General features: G+C 32.0%; 1 protein-coding gene across 1 annotated transcript; it reads right to left on the bottom strand.

The window, feature by feature from the left end:
- Positions 1-1022: 1022 nt before the first annotated feature.
- Positions 1023-18927, bottom strand: LOC133202211 (heparan-alpha-glucosaminide N-acetyltransferase-like). Its single transcript, XM_061337987.1, has 17 exons — positions 18797-18927; positions 15396-15571; positions 14910-15040; positions 13705-13820; positions 13231-13300; positions 12575-12644; positions 12109-12245; positions 11255-11362; positions 10586-10734; positions 9316-9434; positions 8407-8528; positions 7407-7533; positions 6779-6865; positions 6391-6465; positions 3938-4008; positions 2087-2199; positions 1023-1550 (listed from the first exon to the last, which is right to left on the bottom strand). The coding sequence occupies exons 1-17, from the start codon at positions 18828-18830 to the stop codon at positions 1372-1374; spliced, it is 1884 nt and encodes a 627-aa protein (XP_061193971.1). The 5' UTR covers positions 18831-18927; the 3' UTR covers positions 1023-1371.
- Between the last annotated feature and the right edge of the window lie 951 nt (positions 18928-19878).

Below are 19878 nucleotides of genomic sequence, written 5' to 3'. Positions count from 1 at the left end.
TGTCTACCCAATTTTATTCATTTAATTTATTGAACAGAGTATTCTCCTTCTACAGATATATGTAGAATTTTCTAAAGTTGTCTGGATTTTGCAAACTACGTAGCTCTTCATGCAATATAATTCTATAGGTAAAATCTAATAAAGATCAATTACAAAATAAATTTTCCTTATAAAACAGAAAAATGTATTTCAAAGCACTTTATGACCCACATTATAAAATTATACATGGAGTTTGGATGTAAAATACATGAATTCTAACAGGATAAGGCAGTTCAAGTATTTCTGTAATAAAATATAGCAAATTCCCTGGTTGCCATGGAAACAAGAGGTCATATGCCTGGGTAGGTATGTTTTTTTGAAAGACTATTCATATGCATCATGTTCACAAAATTTGAGCTAGAAATAATTTTTTCCACTTTCCATGTTTATATAGCATGAAGCTCAATGCTTAGTGACATGCTCTCTTAACAGCATTTCGATCTGAACAAGAAATAAGCTCACCAGGTAATACATTGATTTCGGAACAGGTAACATGATTTATATGTTTTAATCTTCAGCTATTCTATTTGATTGATTACCTCTTTACATTTCCAAAACTTTACTATCGTGTATCGTTGAAACTGGTCATACACTATTAATGATTCATTTTCCATTAATATTTTCAGATGTTCTATTTCTATACTTTTGCTGGATGAAAAGAACAGATTTGTCGATCTGCTGTAAATGTGGTAATTTTTGAAAGGGTTATCTTTTTGGCAAATTCTTCTATTCAAATAAATTTAAAGAACATAATACTTTTCTTTTTGTCAAAATTTATCATCACAGTGAACAGTTTCGAAAAAATCGAGGTACCGTACCAAATAACAAACCAACACAATTTGTGAATTCTTGAACTTCCGTAGCAAACAATAACTGGAAATCGCAATTTTCTACCCTGTAAAAATGACCATGTTCAGTACGCAAAATATATGTTCAGACTTCATATCACGATTAACATAAAAATAATATCATTAATAAAAAGATTCAAGCATTGCAAGACTTTCATTAGCAACATATTAATTTTTTGAATAAGAACATAAATATTTAAACTACAATTTTCACAAAGTTGGAGAATTGCTTTCATCTTTCATAAATGATTGACGCAATGTACATATCGTTTCTCGTGCGGTAATATGCTAGCGACGTTTGTCTACAAAGAACAAAAATATAAATAATATTTGTAGCACTGAAGTTATTAAAGCATTAAATCAATTTGCTTTGTTTACATATAAATTGAATTGTTCAATTCCATATTAAGAACATTTTTCATTTATCCTTACAAAGAAAACATTTTATATTCTCCCTACATCTTTAACCTTGGCACATGCAAGTCTATAGAGCAATGAATATCCTCTTTCTGTAAAGAATATACGCCAGAACGACCCATATTGCCGTATCCCACACTGCTTTCAGAAGTAAGTGCCAGTGCATTGGATTATCCATTGACCAGTTGACGGGGAAAAATCGATAAAACACGTCATGGCACACGTATACAACTAAAGAGTTCATTCCTTTAAATAGAAAGACAAAGATGTCACTCTCAAAATTTTTTTCGAAGATATTCTCAAAAAAAAAAAAAAACTAAACAAACAAACAAACAAACACAACAAAACAAAACAAAAAAAAAGAGATGAATTTCTCATCAGATTTTCCTATAATGTAATTCTCAAAAAAAAAAAAATTCCGAAAGGTGAATTTCTCAAAATATATAATTTTGAAGATGTCATTCTCCGAAAAAAAAATCCAAATGTGTATTTCTCAAAAGAATTCCAAGGATGCAATTCTCAGAAAATTCCAAATACCTTATGTAATATTCTAAAAATAAATCATCTGACTAAAGAAGTTATCTGAACAAATTTGACAATGTATTCAAACAGCTCTTCATCAATCAAAATAATTTTTTTGAAATTGACATAGAAATTTTATTAAAAAATAATGATAGTATATATATATATATATATATATATATATATATATATATATATATATATATATATATATATATATATATATATATATTCCTTCCTCTTTCTTTAATAAATCTTACCAGGAAATATAAAAGGCGTCCCATCCCATATTTTGGCAACGTCAATGATAAGATACAAAAAGGAAAGGAGAAGGAATGCAAAACAGGCGGTCACCATGATAAAAGAAACTGACCTGCAAATATAACAGATATATTAATATTAAGGGAGCAATCATTTTGTTATCTGAATTATGTACAGCATTTTATTTTATATATTATACGTATGTTTAACATTTATGGAATGTAAACAGATCAACAGATCATATTCCGCAATGGAATAATCATATTGAAAATATAACAAAAGATTTCCATTAAAGGAGGTACATGAAAGACAAACAAATAAAGAAATATATATTAATGGTGAATAAATTAACAAGAAGTCTGCGAGCCAATGCTCACTAATAATACCCCCGCTCTGATGTGAATACACAAGTTCAGTTATGGACAAACACAGTGATAATCAGGAAATTGACATTGGATTAGTAAAAAATGAATCCCAACATATGGCATGCCTAAACAAACATTGTGTTAAGATTTCAAGCACCTGCAATGAGTAGTTGCTGAGAAAACTGCGACCAAAATTTGTTATGTATGGTACAGACACATGCAGGGATAAACAGGAAGTTGACATTGGATTTGTACCAAAATGAATCCCATTATATGGCATGCCTAAACAAGATTGTGCTAAAATTTCAAGCATCTGCGATGAGTAGTTGCCGAGAAAACTACGACCAAAATTTGATATGTATGGTACAGACAGACGCACGGATAAACAGGAAGTTTACATCAGATTCGTACAAAAATGAATCCCACCATATGGCATGCCTAAACAAAGAGTGTGTTAAAATTTCAAGCATCTGCAATGAATAGTTGCTGAGAAAACTGCGACCAAAGTTTGTTATGTATGGTACAGACAGACACACGGATAAACAGGAAGTTGACATCAGATTAGTACAAAGATGAATCCCACCATATGGCATGCCTAAACAAAGATTGTGCTAAAATTTCAAGCATCTGCGATGAGTAGTTGCTGAGAAAACTGCGACCAAAATTTGTTATGTATGGTACAGACAGACGCACGGATAAACAGGAAATTGACATCGAATTGGTACAAAAATGAATCCCACTATATGGCATGCCTCAACAAAGATTGTGCTAAAATTTCAAGCATCTGCGATGAGTAGCTGCTGAGAAAACTACGACCAAAATTTGTTATGTATGGCACGGACAGACGCACGGATAAACAGGAAATTGACATCGAATTCGTACAAAAATGAATCCCACCATATGGCATGCCTAAACAAAGATTGTGCTAAAATTTCAAGCTTCTGCAATGAGTAGTTGCTGAGAAAACTACGACCAAAATTTGTTATGTATGGTACGGACAGACGCACGGATAAACAGGAAGTTGACATCGAATTCGTACAAAAATGAATCCCACCATATGGCATGCCTCAACAAAGATTGTGCTAAAATTTCAAGCATCTGCAATGAGTAGTTGCTGAGAAAACTGCGACCAAAATTTGTTACGGACAGACAGACAGACAGACAGACAGACAGACACACAAGGGTAAAACAGTATACCCCCCTCTCCTTCGGAGCGGGGGTATAATAAAATAAAGAAATCAAAAAACAACAAAAACAAACAGACAAACAAACAAAAACAAAATAAGAAACAAATTAAAAACAAATCAATATTAACGAAAAACTAGTCAAAATATTAGCAAAAGGACGGCTTCAATTTATTAAGTTTATGGGGCACATGCAGAATAGCCCCCACTCCCCATCCTTTAGTTCAGAAGCACAAATGAAAGGTGGTTTACATTACACGTCACTATCATATTTGTTCATTATCTACATTTCTTTATTTACCAGAGGTTCTTGTTGAGTGGAATCCAGCCATCATTGGCGGAAAATTTACACAGAGTTCCTCCTATGGCTCCCTGAAAACAATGACAATAATTAACATACAAATTAGGAATTTGTTCAAATTAAAGGACTACATGTATATTCTATAATGACCAATATCTGGTCCCAAATTTGAACTTTGATGTAGAAATCTATAATTAAGTTCTAAACCTGGTGATTTCGGCAGACTTGAAAGAATTATCCATTTTCATGAGCCATGACCCCATATGTTACATTTGTAGATATGACGTCAAAAATGATGACTAAATTCACAATTTCAATGATTTTTAGAAAAAAAAGTGTTTTTTATGTCGATATCATGGAGCGCAGGTCTGCCCCAGTTCGATCTTTTGATACTATAAGTATAATGTGTAGAATTATAACATCAATGAAATATATGAACATTGTTCTGGAGCAAGCTTGCGGCGCCCAATAAATTTTATACTCATAGTTGAACGAATTTCGTCCATTGTGTCGTCTTTCATAAATATAATGGAAAAATCCAAATTATATTCTTTGATGCCACAGAAAAAAAAGAATTGCCGATAATCTACTTATTTGCTACAATATTTTTTGTCAATTAAGATTTTTCATACAATGTGTACAGTCAATTGTGTATTTCTAGATATTTTCATAATCTGGCTTTGATGGGAGCAAAAATATCGCATATACATGTAGTTCTCTTTATATGACAATTATTAAATTTAGAATTTATTCAATTTAAATTTGTATAAGCCAATTACCAAATTTAGAATTTGTTCAATTTTATTGTGGATAATTATTGAATTTAAAATTGGTTCAATTTAAATTTGTATATGACAATTGATTTTAATATAAATTTAAATTGAATAAATTCTATTTTTTAGGGGACATGCATGTACAATGTAAGTATCATTTAACTTTTTGATCTTGTAAAAAGATAAAAATCACATGATACAATTACTGTTCTACTCTACTTTTAGTTTGAGAAAATATGGACTGAAGAAAAATATTGTTGTCCTCATTGGCTTAAAATCTACCGACAAGCATGCACAAGACAAAGACAATAAAAAATAAATTAGTTAAATATGGTAACTTTGAGGGAATAATATTTTTCCCAAACTATTCTTCATCTTTTATTGGGACCTAGTAAAAATGGCATAATTTTTGATTGCTTCCAAATGTGTATCATCCAAAATCTGATCAAGATATAGACATATTTATTTAGTACCAAGAACACATTCTCAACCTATGTATTTGACACAACATTTTTTGAACTACTGTCAATAGTTCGGTGTCCTTTCTGAGTTCTGTTACTGTTCGAGTATGGGTCGTCAGGTTTATCTTTTCTACCCAGAACAATGAACTTCAATATAAATTGTAATGCCTTGTACATAACATCTCATAAAAATGTATAAGTTGTCAATATATTTCAGCATGATAACAACACATATAATGTGATGGAAAGTAATCTTATTTTCCTGTGTAAAAATTACTCAAATCCATTGATATGTATAAGAAGGCTTTATATGCTAATGCTTCACGATATACAAAGTCGTTAAGATACTCAATCTAATCATGTATATATGGAAAAGTCAATGACCTTTCTTGTAGAACTATTATTTTTTTTTGTTTCCGATTTCATCTTTTGGTCCAATTGAATAAACCGGTTAATAGAGAATTAAAATGCATTAGAGACCTGCGATTATTTAATGAACATATCAAAGACGACTTGAACGAAGCTTTCATTTTTAATTTTAATCTGATTCGATGCTATCAATATTGCCCCCAAAACTGCTGTTTTTAATTACAAAAAAATAAAATCTTCGCGGAAGGACACTTTGCCAGTCACTAATTACACCTTCCGGTTTAAATTTCCATCGTGAATACTTTTATCAAATATATATAGATCAAGTAATGATCATCCAGGAAGCCAAATACACGATATGTCAGACATTGGAAAATTAAATCTTTTTATTTATTTTGAAATCATTATTTCTCCAACTTAATTTTGTCTGCAGGAGTTCTCGCAGATGACATCGATAATGTGAATGAAATTCCAAACTTAGGTAATTTACTAATTAATAATCAATACAATTAGCGTTGTTTGCATGCATTTTCCAAAATAGCTGCCGTTTCCATGGAAATGGAAGAAAGTCAGTTTTGGGGTGACATACACTGTTGCTTGCATATTTTGGGGTGGGGTGGGGGGGGGGGCATTTTAAAAATTTTGTTTTAATTTTGAATTCTTTCTTTTATTTTCCATTTGTATTCTACAATGAATTTAGTTGTTTATTATTATTTCCATTTGTTCTGCTTAATATACCATTAATGTTTACACTTGCATGTGAATTCCATTTGTAATTGATGGGAATAACAATATTGAATACCTCTGTACATTAGAAATTTTATATTTACAGATAAGTTCCAATACATACCGTGATAACCGCCCAAATAAGCCATCGTACCACCCGACTGGCATGGCCAACATAATACAAAAGAATTCGGCCAGACTGCAAAGAATATATACAAGTAAATGCTTTGAATATAAAGTGGAAAATATATTTCTTGGTTCATTTTTAGATGAACAAAATAATGTTTTTTTTCTTCAAGACAGTAGATCAGTAATATTACTGTAAAAAAAACTGTCATATTCAGTTCATATCATTACTTTCAAGATGACGTATACTTTCTATTTTAGCAGGATTCACAATTTTGGTGATATCAGACTTAATATTATAAACGGGGAGGGTCCATTTAACACACAATTAAGCGTTTTACATTAAATGAAAACAAAATCATATAGAAATAGAGAATATGAATTACCTGTAATCCTAAAAAGCATAGAAAGATGGAAGACAGTGTTCCCAGAATGCCTTCGGGGTCATGAGGAGTAGTTGTTTGATAGATAATCTGAAAATAGGGCGCAGTCATGTTATAGTTTTGGTCAAAATAATTCTTAAAAACGAACTTCTATTTTTGCAGGATTCACATTTTGATGATGTAAGCCTGCACCAAATCACTAACAGTGATAAAAAAAAATATTTTTTCATGGTTAGTTGAAATGTTAGTACATGTAGTGGACGAAAGTTCGTGTATTTTTCATGTGCTTGTTTCATGGTCAATATTTTACATTAATATCGATATATACATGCATCATATCCACTAATCACATTTAACTTATCATTTTGCTGTTTAAGAAAAGATAAAAGCCAACGATAAAGCATATATTCTGGCCAAAAGTTTTACCGACTTATAAGCGGGTCAATGGCAATTCCTCCAAAATAACCTCAAAAAATACAACCGTATAGGCGAGTATATACGGTAATATGTGCAAAACAAACGTTGAAAGATAGAATACCGACAAAAATATTGACTATATGTTCTTCTTTTCGAATGTCTATTTCAATTGAAAATATAATTGCACGATAAAATAGAAGGTAAATGACCTTACATGCGGTGTAGGTTTTCCGTATATGTGGTTTTTCCCCAGCACCTTGATATCAATGTAAGAGGCAGCTCCTGCCGTGCAGTTATAAAATTTACCTCCGTCGTGGAGACCGCCAGGTCCAATATATCCCCTGTAAACAGGAAAACAAATACAAAACAAACAAATCAATACAAGATCATAAACAATTTACACATGGATAAAACTGCAACGAACATAAAACAACGGAATACAGGTTTTGTTTATTGATTTACGTTCAACATAAAGTGAAACTGTAATTAATTCTCATAAAATTCAGTAAAAAAACGAATCATGAACAGGGCAAAAAAAACATAGACTCCTGGAAACACCAGAGGTTGGATCAGGTGCCTAGGAGGAGAAAGCATCCCATGTCGACCGGACACCCTCGCCGTGAGCCTTATACATGTATGTATTGATAACGTAGACAGAGTATCCGGTAGTCAAATTTATAGTATTAAAGCAAATGGTATAGGAAATATGTCACACAAAATACGACCTAACAATGGGTTGTATTTACAAAGAAAGTCACCATAACGACCGTGGAATTTGCGATAAACTGACTCGTTCAACAGGATTGTAGAAATCCTTGTAACATCAACTTTTTTGTTAGTAGTTTGTCTCGGTTAAAAAAAAAACAAGTAATCGTATTCAGAGCATGATCTTGCGTATTGAATCAATAGCATGTACCAGGTGCTATTGGATTATTGTAAATAAGGGAAGTTGACGATGGAAAAGCTGAAGTCACCCTGATTGTCATAGTGTTGTTTTTAGTTGGCCATTATCGTCTATAGTAAGTAAAACATCCAAATACGAAACAGATGAGGCAGACATTAAACATACGAAGATTAAGCGTTTTGATTACCATGCTTTTTGGCACAAATTAAATTACTCACTGAGCAAGTAATTTATCGTGAATCGTACCCGGGGGGAGGGGAGGGGGGCAGCTTGCATTTATAAAGACTTAACATCAGACTTTCAGACTTACGTGGGACAGTCACCTATGGGCAGAAGCAGGGTCAAACACACATAGGCTGCTAAGATACCCAGGGACAAAATCCACTGAGGGAGGAACAACAGAATGTCTCTAAGCGGTGACCAGCATCTGTCCTGTAACAAACCAATCAAAGAGGAGGACTTAATTAGCATACAGAGTCTGGGCGAAGATAGCGGCATCTTTCGTGTAACATGTACATTACTATTAGCAGACAAATAGGAAATTAATTAATGGATACCTGGGTTTTTGTTTTTTTTTTCAAATTTGTACTCCTGACTAGGGTTTTATATTTCAGCTTGAAAATACAATATTTGCTACGTCGATCGTGAATGGTGAAGAAATTATTTTTAAGTTCAAAATTATTCAGGAGATTTGCATAAAATTTATATTATTTTAATCGATATATTAATTTTTAAGAAAGATTTACCTATCATTAATCTAAAAAAATTATGAAGATATTACCGATAAAATTTTGTATTTACCCGATATTTTGCACGGGAAATTATATGTTTTGATAGTGTCACGCTATTTTTGCACGTGAAAACGTGAAATACACATCTGATCCGTTAAAGTTTTTATCTTTTGATAAAATTTTCTTATCATGGTTAGGTAAATTACAACGTCTGAACTTTTCCAACTTGCACTTGTATGAAATATTCTTTGAATACGGGGGTAATTTAAGATGCAATTTCCAAAACTAAAAGATTACTGAACACTGTACTTTCATCATTTTTGAAAACCAATGTTACGTTTGAAGAAAAAGCATTCATGTATACATATATAATTCTTTCTTTCTCTCCTTTTCCCCCTTGTATTGTTGTGTTTTCAAAACCCCTGGTAAATTTACTATCTTTTGAGCATTACCTGAAAGAAGAGAGATAACTCGTATTCTGATCATACCTGATATTTATCCGGGGTATCGTACCGACAGAAGCAGATCTCAATCAGCCCCAGCACAAGGTACGTCAGACTGAACCGCTGTAACACACCCGGTATACGGATAGTATCCAGGTCAACGGCTGAAATAAGGGAGATAAATGAAAGAAGACGGACTTGTAGCCAATATTTATAAAAGTACTAAGATATATTTTTACCAACTCCTCCAAAAATACTTTATATTAGTAATTGCAAAACAAGCCCAAAAACAATCAAACAAAAAGCAAACATTCAAACGCCGCATGAGGGCACTGTTAGAACGCGAAATACAATAACGACTGAAAATGTAATAAACTGGGATATTACATTTTGCGTTGATCTCGACGCAAAATGTACGAGTAATAACGCAGAATGTAACAATCCTAAAAGTCTGTTATTTCGTTTTGCTTTATTACATTTTGTTGATCTCAATGCAAAATTTATTGGTTTATTGCATTTTGCGTTATAATTACATTTCACATTGTAACAGGGCACCCCATATGAGGACACAATCAGAACGTGAGAAATTTCAGGTATATATTTCCCAAAACATCCATAGATGTACTGTGTGTTATCTGTAATTAGCTTTGAACAGCCTTAAATCCTCTTTTTTAAGAGCCAATGAAATGTAGGCTACATGCAACATCTGAAATATGCTTCAGACTAAGCGCACTTAGATACAATATACATGTAAGTATAAGTTTGGTTTTACAATACAAGTAGTTGTGGTGAGTTTTAAAAACTCATGGATGTGAAAAACTTTCTACAAATTCAGTTTGAAAATCCTTTAGATAAGTAAAAAAAGTTAGCTAAACGCCCATCTTAGTGTAGTGTTACATATTCGGTTTGAATATCCCTTATGTTAAGCCAAAAATGATTAATGCTTTACTTAACATTGCACATAACCTGATTTATTGGAGCATAAGATATTAATCTACATTTGTAACATTTGCACCACATTTTCAAGTTTGGTTTCTGCATCACTTAAAATGTCAGATCCTGAGGTGCGCCTTGCACTCAAAAAGAACAATGGAGCCAGCTTCTGTAGCATGCTTTCAACTGACTACTAGTTCCAAAGAGTCGCCAAGCCAGATATTGATCTGAATGTTTGCCCTTACATATTTAATAGAATACAAACTAACGTACGTACAAAGCAATTCCAATAGATCCTCCAGCAATATCAGTTGCAGGCTGGGGTAAAAAGGAGGATATCACTTTACTTACATTTGTATTTTTATTAAGGAGTTAAACTTACGTCCCCAGTTGGTGTTCAGAACGATCCCGATAAAGAATAAAAGAATTGCCCTTCTGAGAACCTTATATAGCATTCTGTATCTGGGGACACCTCTCTTTTTCATACCGCGAAAGGAATAATTCATTGCTGTACCCATGATAAATATAAACCTGTAAAAACATAAAAAGCAATATTTACATTTCCAATGTCTTTGTCCGAGATAAAATTGCAAATTGTAAAAATACTTTATTTCTACATAAATCTACTGGTTCATCGATAGGCGCGGTTAAAAAAAAATCACGTGCGGGGCGGGACAAATAGAGACAGAAGCGGGGCTATTAGCACGGGAATTTGCAGAATCAGGAGCATGTAAATATAAGGAATAACTGTCAGATTTTTTGGATTCATGACGATGATCAATCGATTGGCTTGCGTGATAATTTTATGCATAAACGCCTTCGGCGTTTATGCAAATTATCACGCAAGCCACTCGATTGATCACATCATGAATCCAAAAAATAAGACAGTTATTCCTTAATTAAACATATATACATGTTCCTATTGAAACTTTTTTGGTTAAATTTTTATAATTCTATCAAAATCACTAGAAAGTTAAGGAGATAACTGAAGATAATTTAATAAATGAATTAAAAGAGTAATTAAAAATATATTAAACAAGAAAAATGTTACCATGGAAACACCAGGTCTGCAACTGTTAGCCCATTCCAAGGAGGGTGATCAAAGAACCAGTATCCCCCTCCTCCATAGTTCACAAATATCATAATCATCAAACTCAATCTAAAGATAAGAGAGGATAATACATATAATTAGTATCCCCCATCTAGTTCACAAATTTCATTATCATCCACACACGTCAGGATAAAGATAAGAAAAGAAAATATTATATAATATTCAAATGTGTATCCATATACAGTCATGAAGCCCAGAGAAACTGTGTCACATTCAAATTCTTAAGTTCTTCTTTCCTTTCAATCATTATTTTCGATATAAGCCTACATGCACATGTCTTCAGTTCAAGAACAATTTATATCATTAATTATTATAATTGTAAAATATTCATTCTTACATGTACACGTCCCCCTATAACGATTAATTACTATTTAAAAATCTTTCCGCGGGTATAAGTTTCAGAGAAACGCTATCCTCGAATTCTTTTTTTTACTTTAATTGCAGACAGGAGATTTTAGGACTCACAAATAAATTAAGGGGGAACCAAATTACAGATCTCAAGCCAAATCCACGAAGTGGAGGAGATTCTAAAAAGTCCTGAAAGGCCCTCTGGTTGCAAGTGAAATTTACAAAATTATGAATCTCTATGGACTCATGGTTTAGGTTTGTTTTCGCGTTCTCTGCGTTTTATGTTACAGTATTAATTTTTAAGGGTAAAACTGGCGTGCATAGTGTCTACATGTAGGCCACTGAAATGCACAAAAGGGGATATTTTTGTGTTGATTCTAAATGCAAATAAAAATGGGTGACAGCTCATTGCACATTCAGATACATTTATACATGTAAAGTATCACCCTCTGAATGTGTCCAATGATTTCAATCGCTCTCTTTTATTGTGTGTTGAATACTGACGATGAGCCTCGCTTTGATCACTCGGTATTCCGTTCTGTCCGTTCATGTCTGAAAATCCGTTGGCTGTTTGTCGAAGAGACTATAAATAACCAAATTAAACATTAAATAAAATACATATATATACATGTAGATGTATGTAGTGTAAGTATAAACAAACTGTTACATCTAATAATTTTGAAGAAGGGGGTGCTGTGTGAACTTCAAGTTCTTTTATATCTTACTTTCTTTTACTTTCTTTAAAATTTTATTTCATCATAAGACTGTTTTCATTTATTAACACTTTAAAATAAGCCATGTTCTCATTATCAATTGAAAAGTAAAGTAAGTGAAAGACAAAACTGTTGTGAATAAGTGCACTATAAGAAAATGTTTTGCACGCAAAGGATTACAATTTGGTATACACTATACCTTCATACGTAAATTCCGTGGTGCATTTTCCGGATCCGTTATGTTTAAGGACTGTGATTTATTGTATTTTCTGCAGAAAAATAAAATAGAATGTTTCTATACGTATTGCAATACAGCAATGAAGGTCAAGGATGGTCATCAAACTTGTAAAAAGAACAAAGAATACTAGCACATATATATGAAATAGATATTACTTAGTACCAATTTAAAGCTTTGTGTTTTAATGATACATTTAACTGAGAAATAACTGTCAAACAAGTTTTACGATGTGATAAAACAGTTTGCTTTCGTTATAATTTGCATAAACCGCCAAAGGTGCGTAAAAATATCATGTTAGCAAACTGTTTGATCATTCTCTTAAATCAAAAGATTAGATAAGGTTCTTATAATTACTTGTTTTACCCGATCGCGATTCCTTGATTCAATAAAAGAAGTGCAATATTTACTTATTTTTATTCAATAGTCTGCAAGCCCCGCCCAGTGTATTACAGGGGTACTAAGAAACATAGGGAGAAGGCAATTCTGTCACGTGATATGCAAATGGCTTTATGAAGATATAAAGCTATTAAAATTTTCCCTATTTGTAGTTTTATATCTTGGACAAAGACATCTTAAAATGTAAATATTGAAACAGCCAAACGCCATTCACTACGTACCTGTCTAGTCTAACTATCATGTCACCAATGACCCACAATACCAGAAGTCCACCAAACACATAAACTATCGCTGTAAGAAAAAAGCGATGCAACAAACAAAATATGAATAATACCTTTTGATAATCAACCTGAGTCCAAGGGCTACAACGCTCACCTCTATTCACCTTAGCCCTGCTGTTATTCGGAAAGAAAAAAATTATGCGGGATAGAAGAAATGTTCTTTGTAGTCATATTCAATAAGTAATTTTGTAACTGTACTTTAAAATTGATAAAAGTTTAAAAAAAAAACACTTTGATTAAATCAATTATGTTAAATAGAGAATAGGAAACTATGTGCATGGACTTTACAGAATATGAAGAAGCTGTTTGTGAATGTGTTAAAATTCGTCAGAAACATCGGATGATGTCGGTAATGATAATTAATACAGTGACTCCATGCAAAACGAACATAGATTAATTTCTATCATGACTTACGCATTTCCGCCGGGAGTGGGTCGTTGATCTGAAGCAGGTTGCATTGGTGATTGAGAAATTCTTGATTTGTAACAAAAACCCAATAATCCCCCGTCTCTGTAAACTTCTCGTGAAATCTAAAAGCCAATCATTTAAATCAGTTCCATCTTTAATAATCACTTGAAATTAAATTAACAATATTAATTTTCGTTTCTACTTTGATTCAATATATCCCACTGAACTCTAAATGAGACACCACAGAGTCTGACACATCTGTTTTATATTTGGATAATATATTTCACTAGAGAAAGACATTGGTGGCAAACTAACAACTAATTTTATGATTAGTGTGATGATTTCAAGTTTCCTATCGTCAACTTCCCTTAGCATAACTATGGAGTTTATATCACCAGTTGATTCGATATGCAGGGGCACGCGCTTTTGTTCTACGTACTGAAAATTCCTAAAATGAGGCAGGCTATTGACAAACAAGTGGATGATACAAGGATATCAACAATTTGTTTAAAAACAACATTTTGCAAATTCTATGGTAGACATACTGACTTTGTTTGCAAAAACAGTCTGTCGTTAAGTCGAATGTTGACTGACATCTTTCATACAAATTAATAGACCATTATTTTCACACTGATTTTTCTACGGAATTTTTCGTTTTTTCCGTTTATCCGATCATGACAAGGGGCACACAGTGGGTGTAACCGGTTGACAGGGTATGTTTACTCCACCCATGGCACCTGAGATCAACTCTGTTTTTAGAGGTCTATGTTGGCTTTGCTCACAGTTGCACTTTTGAGCATGATATCACTGTTCATTATCTTAACATATTCCATCGGGTGATATAGACAGCAAAGAAGGATTATGGTACATTGACCATCTGACAAGATAGATTACTCTTACTGGTATGAATTACTAATTTTTCTTTGATAATGATCAAGCTACGTTTCAAAATGGAATTTTGATTTATTTCCTCAGTAAGCTACACTGGAATCGTAAGTATGTATTTTAATTATAGATTAGATTTCTTTTGGAAAATCATAAGCATCAAAGCAAAATTTTATATGAGTTAACTAAGGGATGATGAACCTTTAGCAGATTCATCAATCGCGGACAGAACCTTGAAGAGTCGTAGCAAAGAAAATTTAAGAAAAACATGCGCAAGCAAATTAAATCCAACTTTTTCCTCAGACTGTGTGTACTTTATAACTTACGTGCAGAACGTTTCATCCGCTTTCCCTGTGAGGTCATTTTCTTTCAGATAAGTCGTTGTTCCGAATGTCGTGTTTACTTTTAGCGTGTAGGTGCTGTGCATAGGTATCGTGTCAACAAACACTGGGTCACACTGAAATGGTGGAAGATACTTATAATTTTCAGTTCTGTTTTCTTTAACAACATTATATGAATTGCAATAAACAGCAGCAATGGACAGTAATGTGAGGCCACTCTGCTAAACTGGGCAGCCTTAACATCGTTGTAATTTAACGCTTGTTATGCTGACCAGGTTAGCATATCGTCAAGATATCGGAGGACTCGCTACGATCTTCTTAAGCTTTGAACATTACAACAACTTGAAATCATTGATGACATTTATAAATGTTTTATTATGGTTTTAAAACAATTTTCACTTCATAATATGAGAAAAGTAAGTTTTGAAAAATCTGCATAAAGATTAAATATCAACGGTATTAATTTTTCACCTTCCAACACTGATCATTTAATGAGAAAAGTAGAATGTTGAAGTTGACGGTGGAGTTGATGGTCAGCCATGCTTCATCCAGCCTGAGTTCCGGTCTCTTTTTCAGATTTCCGGCCTTACTGGAGTATTCCTTGGCATATTCCAAGTCCGATAATCCAGAGACTCCAAGTATAAACCCTTTATTTAATAAATAAAAAATGATATAATATTTGTGTATGCTTATTATTCAGTTTCTTTTCCCCGTTTTGTGGGATGGGGGAGGGGTTGGGATATCATTCAAGTCTTGAAAGTATTTCAAAACATTATATATGGAATAAAATTCATTGATAACAATATTACTTTCTACATGTACATTCTTCAAATATTTATTGTATTTTCACACACTCAAGACGCATATCACTATTTCAGTTAAACTTAACATCTTATTTTAGTAGCAAGGTCAGGTCAAGCTAAAGTCATAATGTTTTAATTACCCACGACATTAAGGATTAAAAATTACTGTTAACAATCATTTTATGCCCACTTCTACTTGAAAATATTTAATGTTCATCTTTTTTAATAAAAGATATAATACAACATTTAAGTATGTCAGATAATAACACCTAACAGATAAACAATTTATGGCTAACCCGATTGTCTCTAATTTTTCTAAATTTTGAAGGGATTATTTTTGTATGCTGCTTATATTAAAGTTTTTCTTGTTTTCACATTTGGTGAAGATGGCGTCATATACCAATGCTTAATGAAACAAATACAATGAAATATTGACTTTTAAATAAGAGAGAAAATTAGTGCTTACTGATTTTTTTCACTTAAAATTATTTATAGATTGAAAGCTTACAGGTAACAAAATTAAAGTTTGTTTTGAAAATAATTTATTCTTAAACTTGAGTGCAGAAGATCTCTAATCATAATTTCCTTCACTTAAGAAAATTCTTTAAGACTTTTTTTTCCTTTTTGGTCAATTATTAAAAGGAAGGAAAAATGTGATAAAATAAATTCCTAGCATCTCATTATAAAGGATATTAATGCAAATATACTTCCTTAACATACATATTGGAGTATATTTATGCTGCAGATTTATATAATAATTAAGAAACAAAACCGATGCACTGGTATAAAATCAAACACGAAAAACAATCTACGTGTAGTAAAAATCCTACGAACATGATTGATGAACACATCTAACATTAATATTGTCACGTGTTCTTGAATATCAGAAACAACAAAATTTTGCCATGACATTAAAATAATGTGCACAAGATTTAGTATATACGAGAGAAACAGGGACATTATTTGCTGGGAGGGTGTGATGCACAGGTCAAAATACCCTACATTCCTTCAGGGCGCTATTTAACGCTCATCCTAATTTGTAAAAAGAAAAAAAAACATACATTAATGTAAAGTGGAGGAGACATCTGAAATGATGTCATTAATGTATCATTTTAATTTTTTTCAAATGGAAAATGTATCTCTTAACTCCTTTGGGGAATTTTATTTGACAATATTTATTAAATTATGTTTATTATAGTCATCAAACCACAATTATTATCATGCTATAATTAAACAAAACGAATATATTTATCTAAAATTTAACAAAAAACTATTTATTTATTTCAAATTTACATTTTTTAAATTTTTTGTAATAAGCTGGAATGGTTTCCGTAGTAGAATTTCTCTCATGTCATTCTCAGTGAGTCACAGAATCACTTAATACTGTACATAACAGTGTATTTTCGTTAAAAGAATCGGCAAAACACATTCAACTGGATTGTGTATTCTTGGACCCTTCTAATGGGACTTGGACCGAAATCAAAGAAAATTCTGCTAGTGTTAGTAGTATATAACGTCCTCGAAGGCAGATCAATGAGATCATAAGAATTTTTTCCGCATTAGAAAGTTTTGTTTTTACTAAACAATTAAATGAAACGTTTTACATAATAAACTTAATTTACCTAGATTTGGGCGTATGACGAGAAATTTCAATGTTGAATACACATCTGCAGAAAACAGATTATATCCAAACAGTTAAGTAATCATAGTACAAGACACATAAATGAGGCCAATAAGTAATTTTATGGGACATTAGAGGAATTTTGAACCCCTCCCCAACTTGTCTCAAATCTTAGGTACGTCTACAATTGAATAAAGGCCCCCAAAGCACCCATAACCAAAATCATGTGACCAAGCGGAATGTATTAAGGTAGGGGTTCGATGGAATGCAACCCACACATTCAGTCAAGATCTCAACATATTCCTAGCAAACAATTAATGTTTTACTATAGTTTTCTATAATTAATTATAGGAAATACTTTTATGCAGTGATTCATTATATCATATATATGCATGAAACTTTACTCTAGAACTTTTTTGGAGGTTCAGTCTTGATATCTCTCAAATAAGTAACGTGAATAATCAAGAAATATGCCCTTTGTATAAAAAAGATGGCTATAAGAATTTGAGAAAAGGAATATAACAATTTGAAATTTATAGTAAAAAATGATTTGATTTACCATTATAGTAAAACTTTGATTTACTAATAGTAAAAAATTTGATACTTTAGATAAGTGCATAATGGCAAAGTAAAGATTTCTTTTCTAATATTCAAAAGTTTCTTGCCACTTATCTGCCCCCCCCCCCCCCCGTTAGTCCTATTCTACTGTCTGTTTACTTAAACGAGTGCAAATGTGAGATTACTTCAGTTTTAAAGTGCATGATTTTCAGCATGTGTAATATTTCAAATTATTCTAAATATCATTCTATATGAAAACCTTTCATGGAATTCCGGAAATTCATTTGCTTAATTAGAACTTTAAATCATGACATAAAATCATCGCAATGCGTGTTCGGTAAACTGAACATCACTATCTCAAAAAATATAGAGAATATTTTTCAATGTTTTAAATAAGAAAAATTTTGTAATATTCCTTACATATAAGAAGGCTTATAAAATTTTGTTACACAAAAAAACACCTGATTTTGATTGTTAAGAAATATGTAGTCGGTGAAATTTACTTCAATAACTGTTCAAAAAGATGTAGAGACTACTACAAAAATAAGAAAGTCGACAGCTATATATATGATTTATCATCAATTTAGTATAAAAGTGATCTGACAACTGAATGAATAATACCATGATGTCTCATTTCATATATAAAAAAAAAATATGCATAAAATTAAGGACTTAATTTTTTTTCCACACAAAATCATTGCCATCAATTAATTATTTATAAGTTAAAACTAGGTGAAAGGTGAATGCATGAAACCATTCGAGTTTTAATACACATACAAGATACTGATACATAATATGTTCCCTTTCATTTAAACACCAAAGATTTAAACATGAAATAGAGATACGTTTGGAAACATTTGATCAAAAGGATATTTAAAATTTTTACATACCTAATATTAAGACAAGTTCTTCACGTGCCTTCATAGTGCAGCTTTAACATCCAGTGTTGTTTACATTCTTTGATGCGCTCCCGTCTGCCGTTAAGTTGTCAGACGACACAAGATTTATACAGGTGGAATATTCAAAACACCTCGGTGAAACACACTGGCGCTCATTTTCATCGGACGCATTTTTGTTGTGACAGTTTAACAAATCGTTATCAGTAGAAACTTAGGGTGATTTAATATGGGGGGATTTAGAGACGGTGGAAAACTATTAACAGTGGGACGGACAACTTGGGAATGGACATTTTTCCGAACTTGCGCACCCTTTTCCTTTAAAGCTATTATCTTAGGATTTTTTTTAAATGGTGGGGTTTTTATATTTAAATTGATTTATGAAATAAAAAATCCAACATTTTTAGCTAGTTTTTGAGATATTAAGTGGCAAAGATAAAAATCCCATGGGGAAACATGTACTTAAAATTACCCCATGAAAAACCCCACAAAAACCCCATGGGGTTTAAAATTTTCCCCATGGGGGAAATAAACCCATATAATCTTTCGTGGGGTTTTTAAACCCATATATGACTAAAAATTACATGTGGGTTTTTTCCCCCCACGTTTTTGTTACTTAGGGTAAAAAAAACCATGTAATCTTCATTATATATCTTTGATTTCATGAAAATTGGAATGGAGACATTAATTATTGTCTTGTCTTATTTTCAAACTTATTTCCAAGATATAATAATTTCAGACATGTCTGTTCCTCATTTTTTTTTCAATATTTTTGAAACCTTGTTAGTAGCAAAATCATTTGTTCTTAGAGATAACAAATTCTGTTTATTAATTAATTCATAAATTATCTTGGTATGTCCCACTTCCCTTGGATCCCCAACTCATAAGAAGAGACCGTTGAATCCACCAATAAATTCTTTGAATCTATGTATGATTCATGTTACATAGATATATTTTCTATATGACTTATTCATATAAAGAATAAACTTTCTTATCTCCCATACAGAAGAGTACCATTGCTATATATATTTCAATATTTATTTCATATTTCTTTTTTTCCTTCAAATTTCCCCTTG

Source organism: Saccostrea echinata, unplaced genomic scaffold (genome assembly GCF_033153115.1).
Source record: "Saccostrea echinata isolate AGI-Se365-2 ecotype Australia unplaced genomic scaffold, CSIRO_AGI_Sech_v1 ptg000046l, whole genome shotgun sequence".
Classification (NCBI taxonomy): Eukaryota; Metazoa; Mollusca; class Bivalvia; order Ostreida; family Ostreidae; genus Saccostrea; species Saccostrea echinata.
The sequence above is the reverse complement of the archived record's forward strand: the minus strand, read 5'-3'. Positions and strand labels throughout refer to the sequence as shown.